We start from the raw sequence: 22,307 nt of genomic DNA on the forward strand, positions 1-22,307 counted from the left end.
ATGTGGCAGGAATTTAAAAACAATTGGGACTTAGTAGGCAGTGGGTAAAGTGAACTCAATATAGAGTGAGACTCAGGGAGAGAACAACTATGAGAAAGTCAAAGAGAGGCACAGGGTGAACCCAGATGTGGATGGATCAGTAGAAGAGGCATATGCCTTACTTAACACTGTTCTGTGAAATTCCCTGGACACTGATGCTTAGTTGAGTTCTAGTTGAGGCAAACATCACCAAACAAAGGCAAGGCCTGGAATTTTATATTTTGGAATGTGCATTCTTGGATGTACCCCAAGCTAAGTCATCACTTCAATGACTTTAACATAACTCTAGATTTCCTTGGTATTTTCTTATGCCTTCCTTACTGAGCTTGATGTTCTGAAATTTCCCAACCTGTAATGTTCCATCTTTTCCCTTGCTTTTCACAGCTCACCCTAGCATCCGTCTGTTTGTCACTCATGGTGGGCAAAACAGCATCATGGAGGCCATCCAGCACGGTGTGCCCATGGTGGGGATTCCTCTCTTTGGAGACCAACCTGAAAACATTGTCAGAATAGAAGCTAAAAAGCTTGGTGTGTCTATTCAGTTGCATAACCTCAAGGCAGAGACCTTGGCTCTTATGATGAAACAAGTCATTGAAGACAAGAGGTATGCAGCTTTCTGGGGTTGTGGTCCTGTAGATTGAACAAAGGCCTAAAACTGAAGGCATTGGGTGGGTGTGCTTCCCAAGAAAAAGTGAATTTGCCAAGGCTGCCTCATGCCCTCTAAGACTGGAGCAATTTAGACTAACCACAAAAATGAGCGGTTAATGATTTTGGGTTAAATGAGGAAATAACAGAGACCTAGTGATCTTTAAAGTAATTAACTGCTCATTCTGCACAGTGACCTCATGTGAAAGAAAAACAAAACAAAAAAATAAGTGTATGTTTTTTTCCTGCGATGAATAAGAGCTGTAGGTTATCAGAGTTTCAAGGACACCAGCCTGAATCGGTCCTGAAGGCTTAACAGTTTATCTAGTATGTAGGAGAAAACCTGGCAATTATTGTGGAGTGCCTGGAAAATAGCCTATCACTCATTCCAGAACAATTGTATATGTTTGCAACTTCATCTGTGGTGCATTTTTTTTAAAGTGGTTCATTTTCAATTGCTATATAAAAATAATCACCTGAGACTGGGTACTTTATATAAAGAAAGGAGGCTGCTTTAGCTCAAGGCGTTGGAGGCTGAAAAGCCAAGACCACATGACCTCATTGCTTAGCCTTGCTGAGGGCTTCTGTGGCCGAGTCAGCTCAAAGCAGATGGCGCCCCACAGGGCACACATGCAAGAGGAAGAAATTGCATGGAGGGACAAGAAGACAGAGGGACTGAGGAAGGGTCAGTAACAACTGCCCACTAGGCCTCACCTCTTAAAAGTCTCATGACCTGTTTATTTTATCATACTTTGGACTAAGATCCCAACGCATGAACTCTTGGGGAACACTCAAACAGCATCCAATAGCAAACAGTGAGCAAATTTATAGTTTTCATTGGCTTTTCAAAGGCCTGGACCCAAAATGGCCATGATCTACTGGCCCCATTGAAGAAGTCATTGCCCCTAGACATTGCATAGCATCAGAACAAGCCATGTAATATATAGGGTCTAGTGTGAAATGAAGATGTGGAATCTGTTGTTATAGAAATCCAAGATAATGACGTCAGAGGCTTAAATCCAGTAGAAGATGCTACCGAGTGTCCTGTGCAGCTCGGAAAGCCAGTCCTTGTTAACAGGATACTCTAACAGTGAATGAGAGCATAGGGCTCTTCGTGCTCCTGGCAGGCCTCAGAGTGATATCTGTCACTTAATCTGGGCAGTGGCACAAAGTTAGTGCTCCAGGTACATGTACATGTGCATGAATAACTGCCTCATATATGAATGACCTTCTTGTTGTATATCATAAGCTACCTTGCAGCAGGCACTTGTCCTCACAAACTAAATCTTTTTTGTAGTTTAGTGCTTGTAGCATTAAGTGTGGATATTTGTGTGTAGGGATTATTGCTTATTTTTAAAAATGTATTTATATGGAAGTTGGAGTTACACAGAAAGGGAAGAGAGAAAGAGAGAGAGAAAGAAAGAGAGAGAGAAAGAGAGAGAAAGAAAGAGAAAGATAATTTCCATCTGCTGATTTACTCCCCAAATGGTTGCAATGGCCACGGCTGGGCCAGGCCAATGCCAGGAATCAGGAACTTCTTGTGGATCTCCCACATGGGTGCAGGGACCCAAGCACTTGGGCCATTTTTTTTGTTGCCCTGCCAGATGCATTATCAGGGAGCTAAGTGGGAAGTGAAGCAGCCAGGACTCGAACTGGTGCATATGTGGATACCATCACAAGTGACAGCTTTACCAGCAAAGCCACAGCGCCAACCCCTGTTGTTGATTTTTACAGGTGACTCTAGTAAACTATCGCAAAGCCAATGTGTCCTTATAACCCAGTTATGAGAGTATCAGATAGAAAAAGAGAACCCTTTCTAGGTCTTGGGAGGACCGAATCAGGAACAGCCTATCTCTGTCTCTGCCAACAGGTACAAGGCTGCAGCTGTGGCTGCCAGTGTCATCAGGCACTCCCACCCCCTGACAGCATCCCAGAGGCTGGTGGGCTGGATCGACCACATTCTCCAGACACGCGGGGCAGCGCACCTCAAACCCTACGCCTCCCAGCAGCAGTGGCACGAGCACTACCTGCTTGACGTCTGCTTGTTCTTGCTGGGGTCCACTCTGGGCTCTGCTTGGCTTGCTGGGAAGCTGTTGAGCATGGTGGCCAAGTGGTTGCGTGGGGCCAAGAAGCTGAAAGAGATGTGATGCCAGGAGCCAAGTTGGGGTGGAGGTTTCGGGCAGTTGCTGATACCTTGGAGGCTCCTGAACTAGAACAAAGTTCCCCTTGTATCTCCTCTTTTTCCCCACCTGCTGCTGATCCTGCAACGGGCCCCTCACTTGTGTCTGCCTTGGTTTCGAAGACCTGTGCACAACACTCAGGTTTCTTGACTTGATTCTTGTGACCCATCTCTCTAGACCTCCACCCATCCTCACCCAGACACACAATCCCACCAGCCGCTTTGCCCTCTCCTCACTCTTCTCCAAGACACAGTACTTGGAGAATCTCATCCTCCCCGTCATGATGACGTCTCATTCTCTGTCCTCTGTTTTTTTTTTTTTTATCACTCTACATAAAAAAAATCATAACAGATATTTGGCACATTTTTCCATTTGGTGCTTTGTTCTTGCTTCTTCTGTCAGCTTTTCCCAAAGCACAGGAGACCGTGACTGCTGCCTTGCATTTAGGCCAGAACAGATCCTCTCAGCAAGGAAAGAAAAGGAATTGATTTGAAAACATGAGAAAACCAGATTGTCTCTTGCATTATAAAATAGGAAGCAAAGGTGCATATAAATGAAATTTCTTTGAGGAAAAGATTTCATGATGCATCCCAAATGAAACACATGTTTTCTTAAAATTTGAACAAAATAAGGAAGAGACAATGGAACATCTATGCAGCCTGTAGAAATAAGATTCAGCTGTAAGCTAACATGAGCAAGAGGTCTATGAATCAATGTGGAGAGAATTATAACGCTGATAAGTGAAAAAAATGTCAAGTGAAAGAGCTCTCTTTGGCAAGACAAAGGAAGTTGAGGAGGAAAATGAAAAAAAAAATACACATTTATTCACGGAATAAATGCCTACTTTTCACAGGAACTGTTTATTTTTTGCTGTGTGTTCCTCTGTTGAGAACAGAGTGGCAGAGTTAGCTCTCCATACAGTCACTTCATCAATGAGTTTGGAGTTGGAAAACAGATATTTTGTCTGATGACTTATTTCCCAAGTGCCTACAACACCTAGGACTCCCTCAAGCCATAGCTGGGATCTGGGAACTCAATCTGCATTTCCCACATGGTGGCGGAGGCTCAATTACTTCGGCTGTCACCTGTTGTCCCCCAGCATGCGGCTTAGCAGGAGGCTGGAGTGGAGAGGAGATGGAAACTTGTCCCACCCCCAGGTACTCCAGGGTGGGATGCAGGCATCTCTAGTAGCTCCTACACTGCTGAATCAAATGCCTGCTGTAGATTTCATGTTTCAAATGTCCATAGTACAAATGTGTTTTGTTCAGTTGGACAACTTCACTCAGCCATTCCTGAGTGGTTTCATGTTTGTTCAAACTCTGTGTTGGGCATCTTGAAAGATAACCAGACTCCCTCTTAGTCTTCTAAGAGCTCTCCTTTGGCTTCCCATGCTCTACTAATTAATTACAGATTTGGACTTTTTGGTTATTGGAGACTTGTCTAAATGGCTGCTTGTCAATTGCTAATTAGCTCAGTTTCACAGTTTCATTTGTTGAAAGTGACATGACTCCATTTCTGGTGACGGGGTCTGGGAAAGGGGCAGCAGGTGCCATGGCTGGCTGGGAAGGTGGCAACAAGAAGCCCCTGAAACCACCCAAGAAGCAGGTCAAGGGTATAGACGAGGAGGATGAGGCTTTCAGGCAGAAACAGAAAGAGGACCAGAAGAAACTTGAGCTGAAAGTGAACTCTGAAGGGAGGGTCCCTTGGCCACAGGTGGAATTAAGAAATCTGGCAAAAAGTAAGCTGCTCCTTGCACCTGAAGTGATGCTGCCCTCAACCCCACGTGTCTCTGAACAGCTGCATTCCTGGCTGGAACGTCTTTTGCCACCCATGATTAGAATGCAGGGATGACTTGGAGTCTGTTGTGTATTTACAAATAAACTTTTGTAAAAATGGGGAAAAAAAGAAAGTGACATGAAACAGATTGCCAAAACCAGGTGCAGCCAAAGCTGTAGTATCTTGGGGTAGAGAAGCAAGGCGTGTCTAATCCTTGCTAACTCAGCATCTTTTGCTTGACATGCAGGAAACAACAGCTAACTTCAGAAGAGATACAGGGTACATATATTTTTTGAACAAGTGGGCTTTTCTTGCCCCACCAGTACATTGTTAGAAATCTTCACAACCAATTTCAGGGTTTATTAAAATTCACATGGAATATTGAAATTCACCTGTTTCACTTGATAAGAAAGTAGAGATTCTGTTCTCTTGGGGATTCTCAGATTCTGTCCTCTCAGAGATCCGAGAAAACAACTACCATAGTGGCCTGAGAACGCACATCCTGTAAACTGAGGAGTGGATGGAAAGGCACTTCACAACTTCAGGGTGTACAGGGGTGGGACTGGTATGGCTAGGATGAATGTCACAGACACTCAAAAAAAAAAAAAAAAAAACCAGGAAGATTTAGGTAATTTTCTTTAAGCAGAGCTGTTAAGCTGCTGCTTATGTGGCAAACCTACAGCCAAGAGTGACAGAAGCGAAATAGAAACAGAAGAAAAGAAATATAAACAGAGGAAAAGAAGGGAGAAAATAAGAACGGGCATGGCTTTGAAACCGCGTGTGGATGCAGGGAAACACTGAAGCACCTGCAGGTACACCTGCCTGCTCCCAGGAGCTGTGGCTTAAATCTCACCTGGTAATAAAGCATCCTAGCAACATGTCTGGTGGAGACAACAGAAGGGCAGGGAGGGGCTGCCTAAAAGAAGTGATACAGTTTGCTGCATATTAACATATAAAACATAGGGGACAAACTTTACTATCATTCTAGAAACCGAACAATTTCCAGCAAGATTTCTACCTTGGCTCCTCTCCCGGGGTAAACAGCTTGAACTTTCACTGGCCCTGGGATTTCCTAGGCAACGGGAGTGTAAACTTGAGAAAAAGTAAGGTCAGCGTAGGGATTGACTGTGAGCTGGACCAATCAGGTTGCAAGACTGCCTTCGTTGTTCCTAAATTGTCCAATTAACACTAAGAGGCTGGGCCAGGACCTCTGAGGAAGAAGGTAAGAGGGAGGAGGCAAAGAGACAGGGGAGGGGACCAGATTTCCCAGGTGCGTCCATAGTTTCGGTTCCAAGCAACTGTGGCAGCAGGTTAACATTGAAGGTAAACCAATCTTTACTTGTTGATTTAATCTGCCTATCCTGTGTTAGCTAAGAAGAGAAGATGGTAGATGTTACAGTGTGAAAAGAGGTCCCAGAAGTTGGTGAGACGTTACCTCTAGGCTGTCAGTCCTTAGAGGAAATAACCTGGCACTCAGATGGGCTTTTGTGATCTTGGTGCAAAGATGCTTGGTTTAAATGTTTAAGAGTAAATGCTGGCAAATTTGAATATAATTTGTGTGAAGTACCCTTTATCCTGATGGTCAGTGTAAATCTGAGCTTCAGTATCACCAAGTCACATAATGTTGGTGCTGTGAGTTGGCTGTTGTCTGCAGAACTGACTACTTATAATTGCAATCCTTTTCAGAATTCTCACTGAGGTATACAAACATGGCTTGTTTAGAATTATATCAAAGACTCTGAGAGATCATCACTTGGAAAGAAGCTCAGGAAATGGCAACCACGTCCATTCTGTTCCTCTTCACAGTGATAGCGCCATTGCACTCGGTCCTTAGGAGGGCCCTCTGGGCTGTGTCACACGGGACAAGGGACAATAACGGGAGTGAATGACAAGTGAATGCTGCTGGAGCAGGAGGCAGAGGAGCCAAGTGGGGCCAGGCTTGCTACTCTAGTAGCAGATCCTTGACAAGAACTACCTTAGTCTTCCTATGGGCAGGGCCCTGATGTTCTTCCTTTAGGCTCAGTCTTTTCACAGGGCCACCCTGAGAACCAAATCTTGGACACACAACCGCTTGGGGGACAAATCACATCCAGAACATAGCTACTGGTGCCTGTCCAGTTTATGTTTGCCTGATCATGACCTTGGACCTGGGAGCCAGACTTTGACTTTCTAACATCTCTTGGAAAATCCAGGATCTTCAGAAGGAAGACACACATTTAAAACAGAATCATGGGGTTGGCATGTTGTCCCAGCTGGCTAGTCCTCCACCTCCAAGTGCAGGCATCCCACATGGACACCAGTTCGTATCCCCGCTACTCCACTTCCCATCCAGCTCCATGCTTGTGGTCTGGGAAAGCAACACCCATGTGGGAGACCTGGAATAAGCTCCTGGCTTCATATTGGCTCAGCTCTGGCCATTGTGGCCACTTGGGGAGTGAATCAGTGGACAGAAGATCTTTCTGTCTCCCCCCTCTCCTCTCTGCAAATCTGCCTTTGCAACGAAAAAATATGTATTTTTAAAGCACAGAATCACAATCAGCAGCAAGCTCAAAGGTCTCTACCTACAGATTCCCCAGTGAGAAGGGTGGAATAAGACGTGAGTGGTTCATCCATCCCCAGGTCACACATGGCAGGAATGAAGAGTCAGGCTGAGAGAGGGGGCGGGGCAGCCAGCAGTATATATGAACATCTTCTGCAAATTCAGGAAAAACATGTTTGTTGAACAAAATTACATGAGTCTCAATATTGTTTTGTACAAAACAAGTTCACTTTTAAAATTCCGTTTTCCCCCATGAATTATTTGTTGTGACATCATTTAAGGGACTAGGGTGTGGGTGTCTTTGATGAACAAATCCCCAAATCATCTGCTCAGTGCAAGCCACAGGGAGGTGAGGTGCCCGGTGTGCCGGGAGCGGCCTGGAAGCTTCATCTGTAGCCACTGACTGGCGTGAGTCCTTTGGAGTGGGCACAGAAGTGAGAACGGTGCCAAGGATGACTTAAGCCTACTTCTGGAAGAAGAAAGTGAAAGGTTACATTTGTTTTGAAAATGGATGGCAAAACGACATACATTTTTAAGAATTTACTGTATTACTGGGGACTGGTCTCAGAATCAATCTTGAGTTGGCCAAGAGAGGGAAAGCTTGGATGTGGCTAAGCACTTGAAAGAAAGTGAATATGTTTTTTCAGTCCTTGGAACTATCTGGAAGTCCTACTGGCTTGATCTATAGCTACCTGCCCTCTGTATCGACTCTTCTGTTTTCTCTCTACATCGCAGAATGTTTTAAAGTCACATGGAACTCTTAAAGCAACTCCAGGTCTCTTGCTATTGAAAAAGGCTAATGGAACAGCACAGGTATTTTAACGATTGTTCTTAAGGCAAAAAGCATTATAGGGTCTGGCTGTGGGGAAAATGGGTTTTGCTGACTTCAGGGGGGATGCGATAGGCACTTGGGATAATAGAACAGCTCTGCAGAAGGGTGGGAGCTGCGTGACCTCCTGTGCCTGGGGAGCACGGTGCCTGCATCTCAACATCCCTGCAGTGCGGACAGGAGTGGAGAACAGTCCCCATCTGACCTCCCCAGTGAACGGCCAGCCAGCCTACTGGGGTAGGAGCTTTCCCTCCTAGACTGACTCCCCCCTCGCCCTGCATGGCTGTTGATGAGCCTTCTTGCAACCCAGTTCTGCCCTTCCCTCTGCGCTTCAGCATGACCTGACTTTACTTTTCTTTAAAGTTTATCTGAGATGAGTAGCCCTGCCTGTCTCCTTGGCTTTTCCAAACAACCAGCCTTTTTCTACAACAAGGAAGCCAGCAGAGTAGCAACAGAGAAGCCAAAACGGGAGCGAGTTTAGAGGAGGGATCGGGGAGATAGTTTCTTTGGATTTTGCAACAAAGAGGCTGGTGCCTTGTGGTGTTTGCTGCTAGGATCCCTAGGGTGGGAATGGGGAGTGGGTGGACTTGGAGAAGTGGTAGGTGATGGTTAGAGGAGAGTAAGCAAGCGAGCTGTAGTTCGGTTTACTGCCATTAGGGGGCACCAAAGACAACCCAATAGCATGAAGTTACGGGGCTGAGTAACTTCGCCCCAAACACCTGCCGCCCCAGTCTTACTCAGTGGTGGAAGAACGGGCTCAGAACTGTTTGTCTCAATTGGCCATTAAGTTCAATAGTAAAAGACTGGTTAATGATTACAATGCATCATAAAACCTTCAGAAGGAAAGGAAAATGTTTTGTGGACAATTTGTGTGTGTGTGTGTGTGTGTGTAGCAGTTTTGTTATTAGTTTTTAAAATCAATACTTTTTCATGGAAACAACTTGACCAGAAATCGGTTATAGAATTTTGAGACCCATTGAAACAAATTTTAATGAGAAAAAAAGCTGGCTTAAATCTGCCGCTGAACCCTATTGAGAATAGTCCGTTCATTTTCATTCTACAAGCATTCTACAGGCATTGGTAGCGACAGTGAAGCTGAGCCCTGGGCTTGCAGCCCCAGGCTACAAGGTAGCCTGAACAGGGACCACACCTCGCCTGTGCCCCGATCCCCAGGCCTTTGTGTGGTGTGGGTCTATGCACGTCACTTCCCACGCACTCACTGACTAGGATGAGGTGAGGAGCCAGCAGTGGGGTGCCAGCTCTGAGGCTGCCACCATGAATGTCCTTGGCTCCCCCCTCCACATTGTTCATGTCCAAAAGTGGTGCTTCCCTCTGGTTGGCTGTCTCATCCTCCTGTCCATCCGCCCCCTGCACCCCAATGGACTCCTTGTGGTCTCCCATTGCTTTCAGTACAAAGTCCAAACACCACAGTGGTTCTTTGCTTTGTGGTATCTGCTAACTTTTCTGTTTCCAACCCCCCTCCCCAATTTTCTAGTTTCTTCTTTCTTTTATTCCCTTCGTTCTTCGTCACTCCACCACGCCCCCTCTCATACCTGTGCTCTTCAACCTTTCTGAAACATACCCGTTTCTTTATACTGTTTTCTGTTTCCTGTCAGCTTAGCACTTGGCGCACCTGCTCTCTAAAATGCACAGCGTGCTTCTTCTACTCCACTCTGCCGCTTCATTAGGACGAACGTTTGGATCCCACTTCCTCTGAAATCTATTCAGAAAGTCATCCTACAAAGCAGCATCAGCCTATCTCTGGGGATTTGTCACGGCTCAGCTGTGGGTTTGCATTCTCTCTGCCAGGTAGTAAACTTTTGTTCTCTCTTGGGTGCACATCCAGTTATCTCAGCACCAGAACACACTGGATTCTGAGACGTCTGTTGAAGCCATACGCCCACCGAGGTGAAACGCGGAGACGCAGAGCGACCACGCGGTGGCGCTGTGGACACGGGCATGCACAGCACAGCCTCCGTGGCCTTGCAGGGCAGGTTGGAAGCTCACCGTGTGTCACCAAGTCCTTAGCGCTCAGGGAAGGTCTTTTGGAGCCAGGGACACTCATGATGTCAGTGCATGTGATGTCGGGAACAGACCTCACCCTGTGCCTGTACAAACCTGAGAAACTCCTGCCTTCCTCCAAAGCCCCAGTTTCTTTTTTTTTTAGATTAAAAAAATGCTATAACTCATTTTATTCAGATAAAGTGAACAATTTTCACGTATTTCACAATATAGATTAAGGGGCACAGTGATACTTCTCACCATACTCTCCCTCCAGCCCATGTTCCCCACCCTCTCCTTCTATCTTTTTAGAATTTTTACAATAACATACTTTCATTTCTCTTTAACATCACAGACTTAGCAATCCATTAAAGATTTCAACACATGACAAGTAGGAAAAAAAGCCCTGTTATTTTTCAAGAGTATAGACAAAGGATCTAAGCAATAATCAAACATCAAAATATCAATCTCACTCACATAGTTTACGTTTTTTGTTGTCTGTGTACTAGTTACCACAGATCAAGGAAAAACCACACTATTTGTATTTTGGGACTGGCTTATTTCACTAAGCCTAGTGATTGCCAATTCCATCTTTTTTTTTCTGGACTTCTTATTTATTTTTCTAGGCTGAGTAGTATTCCATAGTGTATATATTACAGATTTCTTTATCTAATCATCTATTAATGGGCATCTGGGTTGATTCCATATCTTAGTTATTGTGAATTGAGCCGCAATAATCATGGGGGTACAGATAATTCTTTCATGTGCTGATTTCATTGTGTTTGGGTAAATTCCCAGGAGTGGGATGGTTGGATCACATGGCAGATCTATTTTCACAGTTCTGAGGAGTCGCCAAGCTGTCCTCCATAGTGGCTATAGTAGTTTACACTCCCACTAACAGTGGGTTAAGGCACCTGTTACCCCACATATTTGCCATCATTTATTGTTTTTTTTTTATTTTTCAATGATAGCCATTGAAACTGTGCAGAGATGAAAGCAGTGTGGTTTTTATTTGCATTTCTCTGATGACTAGAGACTCTGAGTGTTGGTTTAATGTGTCTGTTGGCCACTTGTATTTCATCCTTTGAAAAATTCCTGTTCATGTCATTTGCCCATTTCTCAGCTGGGCTATTTGTTATGTTGTTATGGAGTTCCTTGAACTCTTTATAGATCCTGGATGGCATATTTCGTATTTCCTGTTTTGTCTTAGATAGGGGACTTAGGATTCAAAGTTATTAAGGTTGCCAGGTTTTCCAAGGATTGATTTCTGGAGTTATCCCTCACACTCTAACATCCTGTTCCAGCACAGTGCCTTGAAAATAGCTTAGAATGCATATTTGTTATTTGTTGAACAGAATGACTGTGTGATAATAACCAATGCAACTTCCCATATTGTTGCTGGTGGGGCTAGCCTTGCAGAAGCCTAAGTTGGGGTCCCGAGCCAGCCCTTTACCAATGAAAGATGGCTTGACTGCATCCCCCGACAGCTCACTTGCTGCTTTTATACCCAGGTTTATGTGATAATGGTGCTGGAGGTGTGGCCTTTGGGAGTGATCAGGCTCAGGTGATGTTATGAAGGGGCCCTGACGCCACTGGTGGCTTTGCAAGAGCAGCTGGCTTGCTCTGTCGCATCCTAAGAAGCCTCCTGCCACACTTTGCTGCAGGAAGAGGGGCTTGGCTCTGAACTGTTGGACTTGCTGGCCTCCAGAGCCAGGAGTCAGGTACACAGGTATTTATTATCTGATCACAGTATTTTTGTCACAGCAACAAAGACTAGGTTGGTCAGCATACCTGAAACAAGAGGAGGTGGCAGTAGAAGAACTTGAAGAGTCTTGCAGTCCTAACTTGTGAATTCCCAAGAACCGTGTCATTGCATGAACTGTGCACCTTATCAGATTTCTCCACACCCCCATTTCTTTATCTGTGAAATACTAATGAGAAGAAACTACCTCATGGAGAAACTTCATGCTTTTATTGCAATCCTTTTTGCCAAGATGATTGTGTGCCGGGAACACAGTTTAATTTATTTATATTTACAGAAAATTGTATGGATATGCCCTATACAATCTGAAGTTTTGAAGCATATATCTATTTCATAGTACAATAATTATATCTAGCTATATTAATATAGACTCTAAATCAATGAGAATTATATAACTTTAAACTAATTATTAAAAAACATATAGTACATTCATCATGTTGTTCAACCACCAACTATGTTAAATTCCAAAAATATTTTCATCACCCCAAAAGGAAATGCCCAGCTGTTTCTGTGTTGGGTGAATTGAGAAAATGCAGTCTCCTTGAGCCAGTGTGTCCGTTCTGATGACACTCGGGAGATGCCTGTCTCTGCACCTACCTTTGCTGCTATTTTTGAATGTTTAAAACACAAAAGTACAAATTGGGAAAATAGTCTTACATGTAGTTGTCAGGTGGTAGTATCTACTTACTATGTTTTTCTTTTTGTTGTTTTGTTTTTCTGCCCTTCCACCTTGTTAGGTATTCATGGGGCACTGACCTGTTAGTCAAGAAAAAGACACTGGCTACTAGTAAGAATCGTTAAGGCTCAAGTGTTGAAAATTTTTATCAAGATGGACACAATAAAAATCAATGTTTGGTTCAAAGGGGAGGGGAGAACATAGGGCCAAAGGAATATGCAGAAATAGAAATAAAAAGACACATCAGATTAGTTCAAAAGGAGTATGAAAAGGTTGGACTTCTTTTCAATGGAGGGGGGAAGGCTTCAGAAAAATTATTTCCCTGGGGAAATGGCTGTGTGTCTTAAATCTTGTCCTGCTTGGAAAAAGTAGGTGTCTTCAGGACTGGGTAAGTAAGTTATCAATGTGCCAGGTGCAGAGTTGGCATACTTAACGCCTGGAGACTGAGAGACTGAGCCTGAGAAGTGTCAGGGCAGAGCCAGTTGTAAATATATTTCTTAGTGCAGCTGCTGCCGCTCTGCCCAGCCAGAGACTGACGGCAAGGACTGAATTGCATCACTGCGCTGTGGGTTCCTCTTCGCAGATGGCGGGGACAGCACGCCATGACCGAGAGATGGCAATTCAAGCCAAGAAAAAGCTCACCACGGCCACTGATCCCATCGAAAGACTCCGACTGCAATGCCTGGCCAGGGGTTCGGCTGGCATCAAAGGACTTGGCAGGTAGGACCCAGATAACACATAGCAGAGAGCTTGGACATGACCGGGTGAGGCCAGTGTTGGCTGTGTGATCTTGGGCATGTCATTTCCTTGTTTGTAATGTACAGAGTTACGAAGAGTTCTTTCAGGTTCGTAGATCCCATTTCAGCAAGGCCCATGTGTGCTGTTGAACAGAGAAGCTTCTGGGATAATCTTACATAAGGGAGACACATGAGCAACGAGTAGAGAGACCTAGAAAAATGATGAGGAAGATGTTCCATGTAGCTGTGATAATTGGGATTGGGAAGGAAGAGGATTGTAGGAGTGATGATTTGGTGGTAACTGCAGAATATGGAGTTCTACCTGAAGACAGTCACGTTTTGCTCACTCCTATAAACATTGGAACTGCCCAATTGATAGTTAACAGCTCGCTGACTGTGGGAGGTCTTCCAGCTGGTGGATTCAGTTCTGAGTACTCACAGTGCAAGTTTCTCGGGCCTGAGAAATCCAAGGTGAAGGGAGATGATGAGCCTCCAGCTGGCAAGTTCTGCACATTCCAGCAAACCCTAGTGAGTGTCTGCTGTGGGCCAGGCCCTGTACATATTCTGGATGATTCGTGGGTGAAGAAGACTTTTCCAGGGCTTGGTGTAATGGATCAATTGGCTGATCTTAAACACTTTGAGCACTGGGATCCCATATGGGCACTGGTTTGTATCCTGGTCACTCCACTGCCCATCCAGCTCCATGCTTGTAGCCTGGGTGAGGAATACAGGGAGAATGGCCCAACTCCTTAAAACCTTGCACCAGGTAGGAGACCCAGAAGAAGCTCCTGGCTCTGGCTTCAGGTCATCTCAGCTCTGGCCTTTGCGGCTGTCTGCGGAGTGAATTAGCAGATGGAAGATCTTTCTTCCTGTGTCTCCTCTCTGTATATCTGCATTTCCAATAAAAATAGCTAAATCATTTTAAGCCTTCTCCAGAACCCATGAAAGCCTTAGATTAAGAGGAGTGAGAGTCATGTCAATGAACTTTGCACTGGCCCAGAAAGATGAGTGTTGGGAAATAGAGGGAGGAATAGAAGGAAGGAATAGAGCACCTTTTGAGCATTTCCAAGTCTCAGACCAATCCCAACTCTATCACAAAGCTTGGGCTGTGGTGGATGGAGACCCTGGGGGTTAGGTTGTTAGAGTCTAGTGGTAAGATGTGCCCACTTTTCTTTCAGTATGATGGCATTGATGCCTCTCATTCTGGGTCCACTGTGTTGCCTTTGCAACCCCCTGAAAACCCCATGCCTGCTCCGTTTTTCTGATCCATTTCTTTATGCCATGTCCCCACGCTGCACCTGCAGTAGTTCTGCCATGAACCTGACTGCTGCCCATAGACACCATGTCACCCTCAGCCTGTTGCTTTGTGAGGCCTGTGTTTCCTTTACAGTCTTGGCCTTGTCCAAATCTCTGCTCCTTCTCTTCCTCCTCTACTCCTTAGGGTCACCTGAGGTTTAATGCTCTCCTTCAGGCCCAGAGAATACTTCTTCCCTCTTGGTTTGTTATCCTTCCCCCATAAATCCTGCTTTTGCAGGATAGCCTTGAAGGTTGGATTCTACCATCTGCCAACCTCCAGGATTGCCAACATCCTGTGAAATGTTGGCTCCTGGAACAAACTTTCCATTCTGTCTTGAGTCTTTATTCTGGCAAAGGTCAGGGTGCCTCTATTATTGTCTTGACATTGTCATTTCTGACATCACATTTGGATGGCTTTCAGCAGTATACGCCCTTGTGTATTTGTCTGCAGCTGCCTCCTAAATGTAGGCATTTCCCAAGATGCTGTTGCCAGCATCTTTAATTCACCATGCATCTTGTCCACTCCTGAGTTAGTTAAAAATTTCCCCAGTCCCTTACCACATCTTGGCACTGAAAACTCTTCCTGAGTGCCAAACTCATTTCGCAATTTGTATCTTTTATCAGGAACAACACTAGATCCCTACTAAATAAGTACCTGATTAATAGTTCTGCATCATTGGCTTACTGTCCAAAATTAAATAAAAATTCATCCGGCCCTGATACAGACACAGCTTCTCCTGCAGCACTTACTCCTTAATGCTGTCACCAACTTGCACATTTCCTTCAGTTGAAAACTTTAGAATCCGCTTCATTAACTTGTCAAATTGGCTCCTCTGCTTCTATTATATGTTGCAATCTCTTTTCTTACTTTTATCTCAGTTGCTTTCCTACAGACACTGAATATCTTTCCCCTGAACTCTTGCCATGAAATATTCTTATTGGTTCCTTCGCTTCTGGGGATTTTGTTAATTCACGTAATCTACCATTGCTAGAGTTCTTTCCAGTTTTTATTTTGATGATGTCACTTCACAGGAAAACCATTTAAAAATATTTTTTAAATTCAAAATAAGGGTGGGCACTTGATATAGAGGTTAAGACATTGTTGGGGGGTGTTTGTATTCTGTATTAGGGTACCCTGAGTTCAGTACCTGCAGCCAGGTCCTGATTCCAGCTTCCTATTCGTGTGGACTAGGGGAGGCAGTTGTGAGGAGTCAGGCAATTGGGCTCCTGCCAATGATGTGAGACATAGATTGGGTTCCTGTCTCCATCTGTCAGGGACTGTTGCAGGCACATCGGAGTAACCAGTGGAGGTTCATTCCCCTTTTTCCTTCCCTCCCTTCCTTCTCTTCTCCCTCCATCCCTCACTCTCTCCTTTCCTTCCTTCTTTCTTTTCTCTCTCTCTCCCCCTCCCTCTTCCTCTCAAGAAATACATTAAAAATCCCAAATTAAGGGATATTTACAACTGGCCATATTCTGTCACTAACTCAACTTTCCATTTTCGTTCTGTTACATTTCCCCGTGCAGTAGTCCTCCGGCAGCTTCGGAGGGCGTCTCAAGCACCTCTGAAATATGCTTTGACCTGCAGTGCATCTTGTCTCTCTGTAATTGTGATTTTGAACAGCACTTGCTCTTGTTTCTCTCCCTCTTCTTGCCTGTCTCTGTCCTTCCTTCCCTCTGGCTCGAAACGTCTTAGGGAGGAGATGAAGTCTAGCTCCTTCTGAATTTCCCTTCACAGGATTTAGAGCAGTATTTGGCACACTGTAGATGCCCAATCAGTTTAGACCTTCTATTGTTCTTTTAAAATATTTACTCAGTTATTTCAGAGTGAGTAAAAGAGCAACAGCTTAAGGACACACTCTTATCTTCGGGGGATTCACTCCCCAAATGCCCATAACAGGATGCGAGGAGGGAGCCAGAAACTCAATCCTGGTCTCCTGCATGGGTGGTAGAAATCCAATTACTCAAGAAATGACCCTGGCACTAACAGGCTGCTGGAATCAGGAATCAAACCCAGGTGCTCTGGCATGGGTTGAAGCTGTCCACTGCCAGACCAAATCCCCTACCCCAGTGGTTTAATAGTGAATTACTTATTTCACATTTTTTTAAAAAAAATGTTCAGCAAATGTTTTTACAAATGTTTTATGAGAAAATCAGTTTTCTTACTGTAGCATGGCTATGCGTTCATTAGTTATTTTAATCATTAATTCATGCAGGCAGCGAATACTAATAGAGTGACAACTATGTAATGAACATCAAAAAGTAGTCAAGCAGTTAGGGTTTTTGCCACTATGAAGCCTGTGTTCTACTCCATGTGGCTCCCTTACTCAAAGTACATTTTCTTGTTTTTAAAATAATGTGTGAAATACCGGTGAGTAAGGAGCTGATCTTTTCCCATGTAAAGAAAAGTACAACTTCTGATTGAGATGATACATTTTTTCTTACAATTGGTAGGGAATTAAGATAAACCTATCTAGTCCTTCATGGAAAACTGAGACCCAGAGGTTACATGTTAGTCTTGAGGTCACATAGCTAGCTTTAGTAGTAGAATTGGAATGCAAGCCCAGTTTTTTTTTTTCTGAATTTTAGTTAAGAGCTTTTTCTACATGCTAGACTGTTGACAAATCAGAAAATTCTCGAGGCAGCCCTGGCGATAGTGGAAGTGATCGTGCAGATGGGGTCATGTGGTCAACACAATGGGGCAAAATGAGATTTATGGAAGCATCTTAAGTACCACAATTGAACACAATAGGGAGGAAGGAGTGTATGATTTCTTCATAGAAAATGCTATGTGTAACATGTGTTTGAAGGGGATTAGGCTTGATAACAGATCATCAGGTATGCTTCAAAGTACTAACAACCTGTCTGTCCATTTTGGGCGATTTGTGGGTATATGTTGAAAATAGGAGAAACAATGCATCCAATCTATGTTAGGTTTTAGAGAACGCATAGATTAAAACAGCATAAATTGGGTTTACCTGCCTACGTTTTCTGCATTCCTTTAATTGAGAAATAGCCAAATTTTGCATTCCTTGGGTCTGTTAGCCAAATCAGGTACTGGGAACATGTTTCATGTTATGTACATAGAGTGATACTCTGTGTGTGTGTGTGTGTTTTCCAATTTTGGAAGGGAAGGTACCAAGAAGAAGCTGTATTTTCCTTTGAAAAACCTTAAGTGTAAATTGCTTCTTAAACCTCATACTTGTGGTCTGTGAGGACTTTTTAAAAGAAATTCTGTGTGTGTATTTTCTTCAGAGCATTTCGGATTATGGATGACAATAATAACCGAACCCTTGATTTCAAAGAGTTTGTGAAAGGGTTAAATGATTATGCTGTGGTCATGGAAAAGGAAGAGATAGAAGAGCTTTTCCGGAGGTTTGATAAAGATGGAAATGGCGTGATAGACTTCAATGAATTTCTTCTCACTTTAAGAGTAAGTAGCCCCTTGAATCAGTGTGTTTGCTGAAATAAACTCTCAAGGAGTTTCCATTGGTTATTTTACGGTTTGACCTCAGAAGTTATTAGTGCACTGTGAGGAGTTGGGGTAGAACCTCAGGTTCAGTTTCACGGATGTTTTTGTGGCAGTAGAATTTAATTGTATAGAATTTAATAGTGTATATTAAATTAAATGTAATATTAACTATTAAATAGTACTCATAGAATTTAATAGTATACAACATTGCATTATTTCCTGTCACTGAGGGAATATGATCCTTCATTACATGTGATGTGAGAGAAGTTCATCTGCTGAGTAAGTGTAAATGTATTTTTTCTATTCCTTTAGCCTCCAATGTCTAGAGCCAGAAAAGAGGTCATCATGCAAGCTTTTAGAAAGTTAGACAAGACGGGAGATGGCGTTATAACCATTGAAGACCTTCGTGAAGTATATAATGCAAAACATCACCCCAAGTACCAAAATGGAGAATGGTCAGAGGAACAAGTATTCAGGAAATTTCTGGACAACTTTGATTCTCCTTATGAGAAAGATGGATTGGTAAGTAAAAGGCTTCATTGAAAGCAATGTTTTTTTTTCTATCTCATTTGAGACTGCAAAGGGACAATAGGTCCAAAACCGTAAACATCTCAACACGTTGTTAACACATTTGTTATAAATGCACTTGCACTGGTAGGGAATTCATATTCAGATAGATATCCATTATCTAGAGGATGTGGCATTTTGATAAAACACTCTGGTTCAACTAGAAACATCCCCATGTACAAGATCCTGTAAAACATATTCAACTTTAAAATGAAACAATAATTCAAACATTTTATTAGTGGGGTGGTAAACTCACAAGACCTTTCTGAATGTTCCAGTGCAATTTACATCCATGTTAATGAGCCTTTGCCATTTAGAGGCAGCTTTTGGTAAAGAGAATACCAGGTAACAGAATTCACTCTAATTTATTATTTGCCATGCTTTGAGATTAGCTTGAATAAAAAGTGACCACTCCATCTCCATTAAATTGTTATCTTTCCATTAAAAGTGCATAGCTTGGTAAAGAATTGTGTCCTCATAACCATATGTGAGCTGAGATGGAATTAGCATGTGTCTTCTACCCACAACCATAAATGGACTGTAAAGATGGTTTTACTTATTTGAAATGCAAAGTGATAGAGACAGATAGAACCTATGTGCTGACTGATTGCCCAAATGTCCAGGATGGTTGGAGCTGTGCTGGACCGAAGCCAGGTTGCCAGGAACTTAATCCAGGGCTTTCAGGTGGGAGGCTGGGGCTAGGCATCAGCTGCGTCATCAGCTGCTGCCTCCCATTGGCTAGAACTTAGAATTGAGAGCAGAGCTGGGACTCCAGTGCAGGCAAACTGATATCCATGAGCTTGTAAAGCCAGAGCCAGTTCTGCTCTGAGGTCTGGAAGATGGCAGATGGGGTTCTCTTCATGACTGACGTCAGCAGCAGCAGAACCTCATCATGAGTGACCTCAGTCCTTTTGCAATACAGGAAAAACTTGCAGGACAGTGGACGGAAAGAGGGGGTGCTCAGGGGAAGAAGAGGCTTTTCCATTCTGAAGGGAATTTCCCCTTTGCTTTTGTGTGACACTTTACAATGAGACCTACGTATTAGGAGGAGGTGGGGAAGAGGCATGGGTTAATTCTCGGCCTCCTGTTGACATTTTCCCCATCTTCTTCAGGCTGAGAGATTGTGGAGGTCGGCGAAAGAAGGCTGTTTTAAATTCTGTGGGGCCATCACATCTTTGGGGACAGAAGTAACAGAGTTGCATGTTTTGCTCCAGTGTTGCTGTGCCTTTGATCTCTGAGATGTCAGGGGAAAAATAGCCAACTGCCGTTTCCCCAAATTCACCCAACTGTCTGTGGATCCCAGGGTGTCTTGTCGTGCTTTCTGCAGGTGGTTCCTCCTCGTCGTCATGGGAAACCTCAGCTGCCTCTTTCCCTAACGCAGCTCAAGGCAGCTACTTGTGATTCAGCTGATTCAAGTCTCCACCCCTCCCTGTGTGACATCTAATCAACCGCTTGAAGCTCCCCAGGACTCATAGACATCATTGAATTAAGAGCAGTTCCAGCATGTGATGTCACCTGAACATTACAGTCCCTGCAACAAAACCTAAGTCTGATTGTTTGAGATCATGGTGGAGAGAGAGGAATATATTAATAATGCAGATTTCTGATTGTACTACAGAAACATATAGTCAGTCTTTGGGGGTTGGAGACCAGAATTTACGTATTAAGTGTGTTAAGTGTCTCCTATACATATTTATATGTGAGACTCTGAAGAATCAGACTTGAGTTCTTAATTATTGAGTATAAGGTGCACATGAGCCTCAATTAGCATGCTATTGAATCTGGGCAGCATTTGCTGAGCATTTATCAACTGGACATCACACTACAGAGATCTTTATGCAACATAATAAAAATGTCTATTTTTGTGCAAGTCAAAGTTTCATACATTGAATCATATCCTAAATGCACGAGGAATTGTTGATGCAGTGAAAATTTGTGGTAATTTTTTAAATAAAGAGTATAATTAGGCCATCATATTTTGATTATTGTATTTACAGACCATGGATGAGCAACCTAAACTATATATTAAGCCCAGTGCTTTTAATTGGTTTTGAGAGAGGTGCAAGGGAGAGAAATATGGATCCTCTACCTTTGTTTTTTTCTGTTCACATAATTTCAACAACAACAAAGCAGCCAAAAAATAGATCCACCAGGTTCTATGATTCTTAGAAGCATCAGGCATACCCCCGAAGATATGGTAAGAAGAGATTGTTGTTATGAACTAGCAAGAGGTTTTGAATTACCTATGGATTTCCCGTCTTGTGATGGTTTTAATCCCTCTTGAACACTGAAAATTGAGGGCTAGCTAGAGAACAATGAATTTCCCAAACAGTTGTCATTAGTGTGTGCCCTCCCATCTAAGCAGATTCTTGGACAGGGACAGGTGGGGCCAGAAGATAGTTTGGCTCACTCTACGCTATTAGTACATAGACTATTTGTATGTTGGAAAAGCATGAAGCCCAGCGTGTCTGACTGGTAACCTCTTCCTTTGTCTGCAGGATGGAACTACGCTTGGTGAGAGGTGAAGCGTTTCTTACCCTGGCACAGGACATGGCATGTTGATTCTTGTGTGTCACAGAGAGATGACTTTAACTCCAGTTCAAGAACATGGGTTCTTTACTCTGCATTTCAGTCTCACTTACCAGAACTGATGGGCTCTCGTGATACACCTGCTCTCACTTTGCATTTAGGTTGCTTGGGACATTTTCCAGGCTTTCATCCTCTCTTTCCCTGTGCCAATTTCTCTGCCCACTTCAGCTTCATTTTTCCCCTCTTGTTTTAGATTTATTTCTCAGCTATGACCCATCCTTCCCAAACCCCTTCAAAAAGTCCTTTTATTTACAGGTACACAAGATGGGCTTCCATTGAAGCAATAAGACATCAAGTTTTCCTTTGTTTCTAACGTTTCTGCTGCAGGTGACCCCTGAGGAATTTATGAACTACTACGCAGGTGTAAGTGCATCCATTGACACTGATGTATACTTCATAGTCATGATGAGAACTGCCTGGAAGCTCTAAACACATGATCCCAGGGACAAGGCCTTGGGGACAGCTGCGTGACTCCACATGTTTAAACCTCAGCTCAGAAACTGAGTTCATTCTTTCACATCCATCAGTGTTTCTTCTTATGTTAACACTGCATTTTCTGGGACTGAGAAAAGGAAACAAATAAAGACACTGAACAGACAATCGCAAACTTGTCTCCTCTGAAGCTGTTTCCTTAGCTCTGAAATATAGATTAAATACAATGGCAACTATTACAGTTCCTAGAAGTAGCGAGTGTGGTGGATATGTGTAGCTGTCTAATCAACTTTAAGCTTCTTCTTTGGCCATTAACAAAAGTTTGATTATTTTAATTATAATCCCTCATCATGCAGCTCCAACTTTTCTTTACCTCTTTATTTAGTGCATTTCTAGACATTTTTGGATGAGAGAGTTCATCTATTTTCATGACTGCGAATTTTAAAGTGTTCCTAATTTGGGGACCAGAACAATATTATGCATAAGCCTCAATTTCTGCAACTAAAATTTGAGCTGGAGTTTAAGAAAGCTTTGATTTAACAAATGGATTTTGGGGAAAGTCGTGTTATTTTTTGGTTAGCTGATTTTTAATTTGAAAGGGGAAAGTGAGGTGAGGGGAGAGAGGGAGAGGGAAAGGAAGAGAGAGAGAGAGAGAGAGAGAGAGAGGGAGGGAGGGAGAGAGAGAGAATTTACCTTCCAAATGCCTGCAACAGGGAGAACTTAACCCAGACCTACCACACAAATGGCAGGGACCCAAATCCTTAAACTAT

At 43.5% G+C, this 22,307-nt stretch overlaps 2 protein-coding genes across 7 annotated transcripts in view; both read left to right on the forward strand.

Annotated features, from left to right (window-relative positions):
* UGT3A1 (UDP glycosyltransferase family 3 member A1) overlaps window positions 1-3,623 on the forward strand; it is a 30,415-nt gene extending 26,792 nt beyond the window's left edge. For all 3 annotated transcript variants that reach the window (XM_058680224.1, XM_058680225.1, XM_058680226.1), the window contains 2 exons: window positions 424-643; window positions 2,555-3,623. In XM_058680224.1, the coding sequence (XP_058536207.1) occupies window positions 424-643; window positions 2,555-2,831 (497 nt within the window). In that variant the 3' untranslated portion in view covers window positions 2,832-3,623. The remainder of the gene's footprint in view (window positions 1-423; window positions 644-2,554) is intronic.
* Window positions 3,624-5,481: 1,858 nt separating this feature from the next.
* CAPSL (calcyphosine like) lies at window positions 5,482-21,712 on the forward strand. 4 transcript variants are annotated; one of them, XM_058680074.1, is made up of 5 exons: window positions 5,482-5,743; window positions 13,031-13,167; window positions 17,733-17,910; window positions 18,262-18,471; window positions 21,015-21,712. In XM_058680074.1, the coding sequence occupies exons 2-5, from the start codon at window positions 13,031-13,033 to the stop codon at window positions 21,039-21,041; spliced, it is 552 nt and encodes a 183-aa protein (XP_058536057.1). In that variant the 5' UTR covers window positions 5,482-5,743; the 3' UTR covers window positions 21,042-21,712. The 4 variants fall into 4 exon arrangements, with proteins under 4 accessions (XP_058536057.1, XP_058536056.1, XP_058536054.1 ...); XM_058680073.1 differs by having other exon boundaries at window positions 21,433-21,712; XM_058680071.1 differs by lacking the exon at window positions 21,015-21,712 and adding an exon at window positions 19,629-20,897.
* Window positions 21,713-22,307: the final 595 nt, after the last annotated feature.

The sequence above is a fragment of the Ochotona princeps genome, chromosome 23 (genome assembly GCF_030435755.1).
Source record: "Ochotona princeps isolate mOchPri1 chromosome 23, mOchPri1.hap1, whole genome shotgun sequence".
Classification (NCBI taxonomy): Eukaryota; Metazoa; Chordata; class Mammalia; order Lagomorpha; family Ochotonidae; genus Ochotona; species Ochotona princeps.

Bases quoted from the DNA above. Each gene is read 5' to 3' on its own strand.
- CAPSL (XM_058680071.1), top strand. From the start codon at position 13,031: ATGGCGGGGACAGCACGCCATGACCGAGAGATGGCAATTCAAGCCAAG. The intron at 17,911-18,261 runs GTAAGTAGCCCC...CTATTCCTTTAG, and splicing joins AATTTCTTCTCACTTTAAGA to CCTCCAATGTCTAGAGCCAG. The intron at 18,472-19,628 runs GTAAGTAAAAGG...CATCTTCTTCAG, and splicing joins CTTATGAGAAAGATGGATTG to GCTGAGAGATTGTGGAGGTC.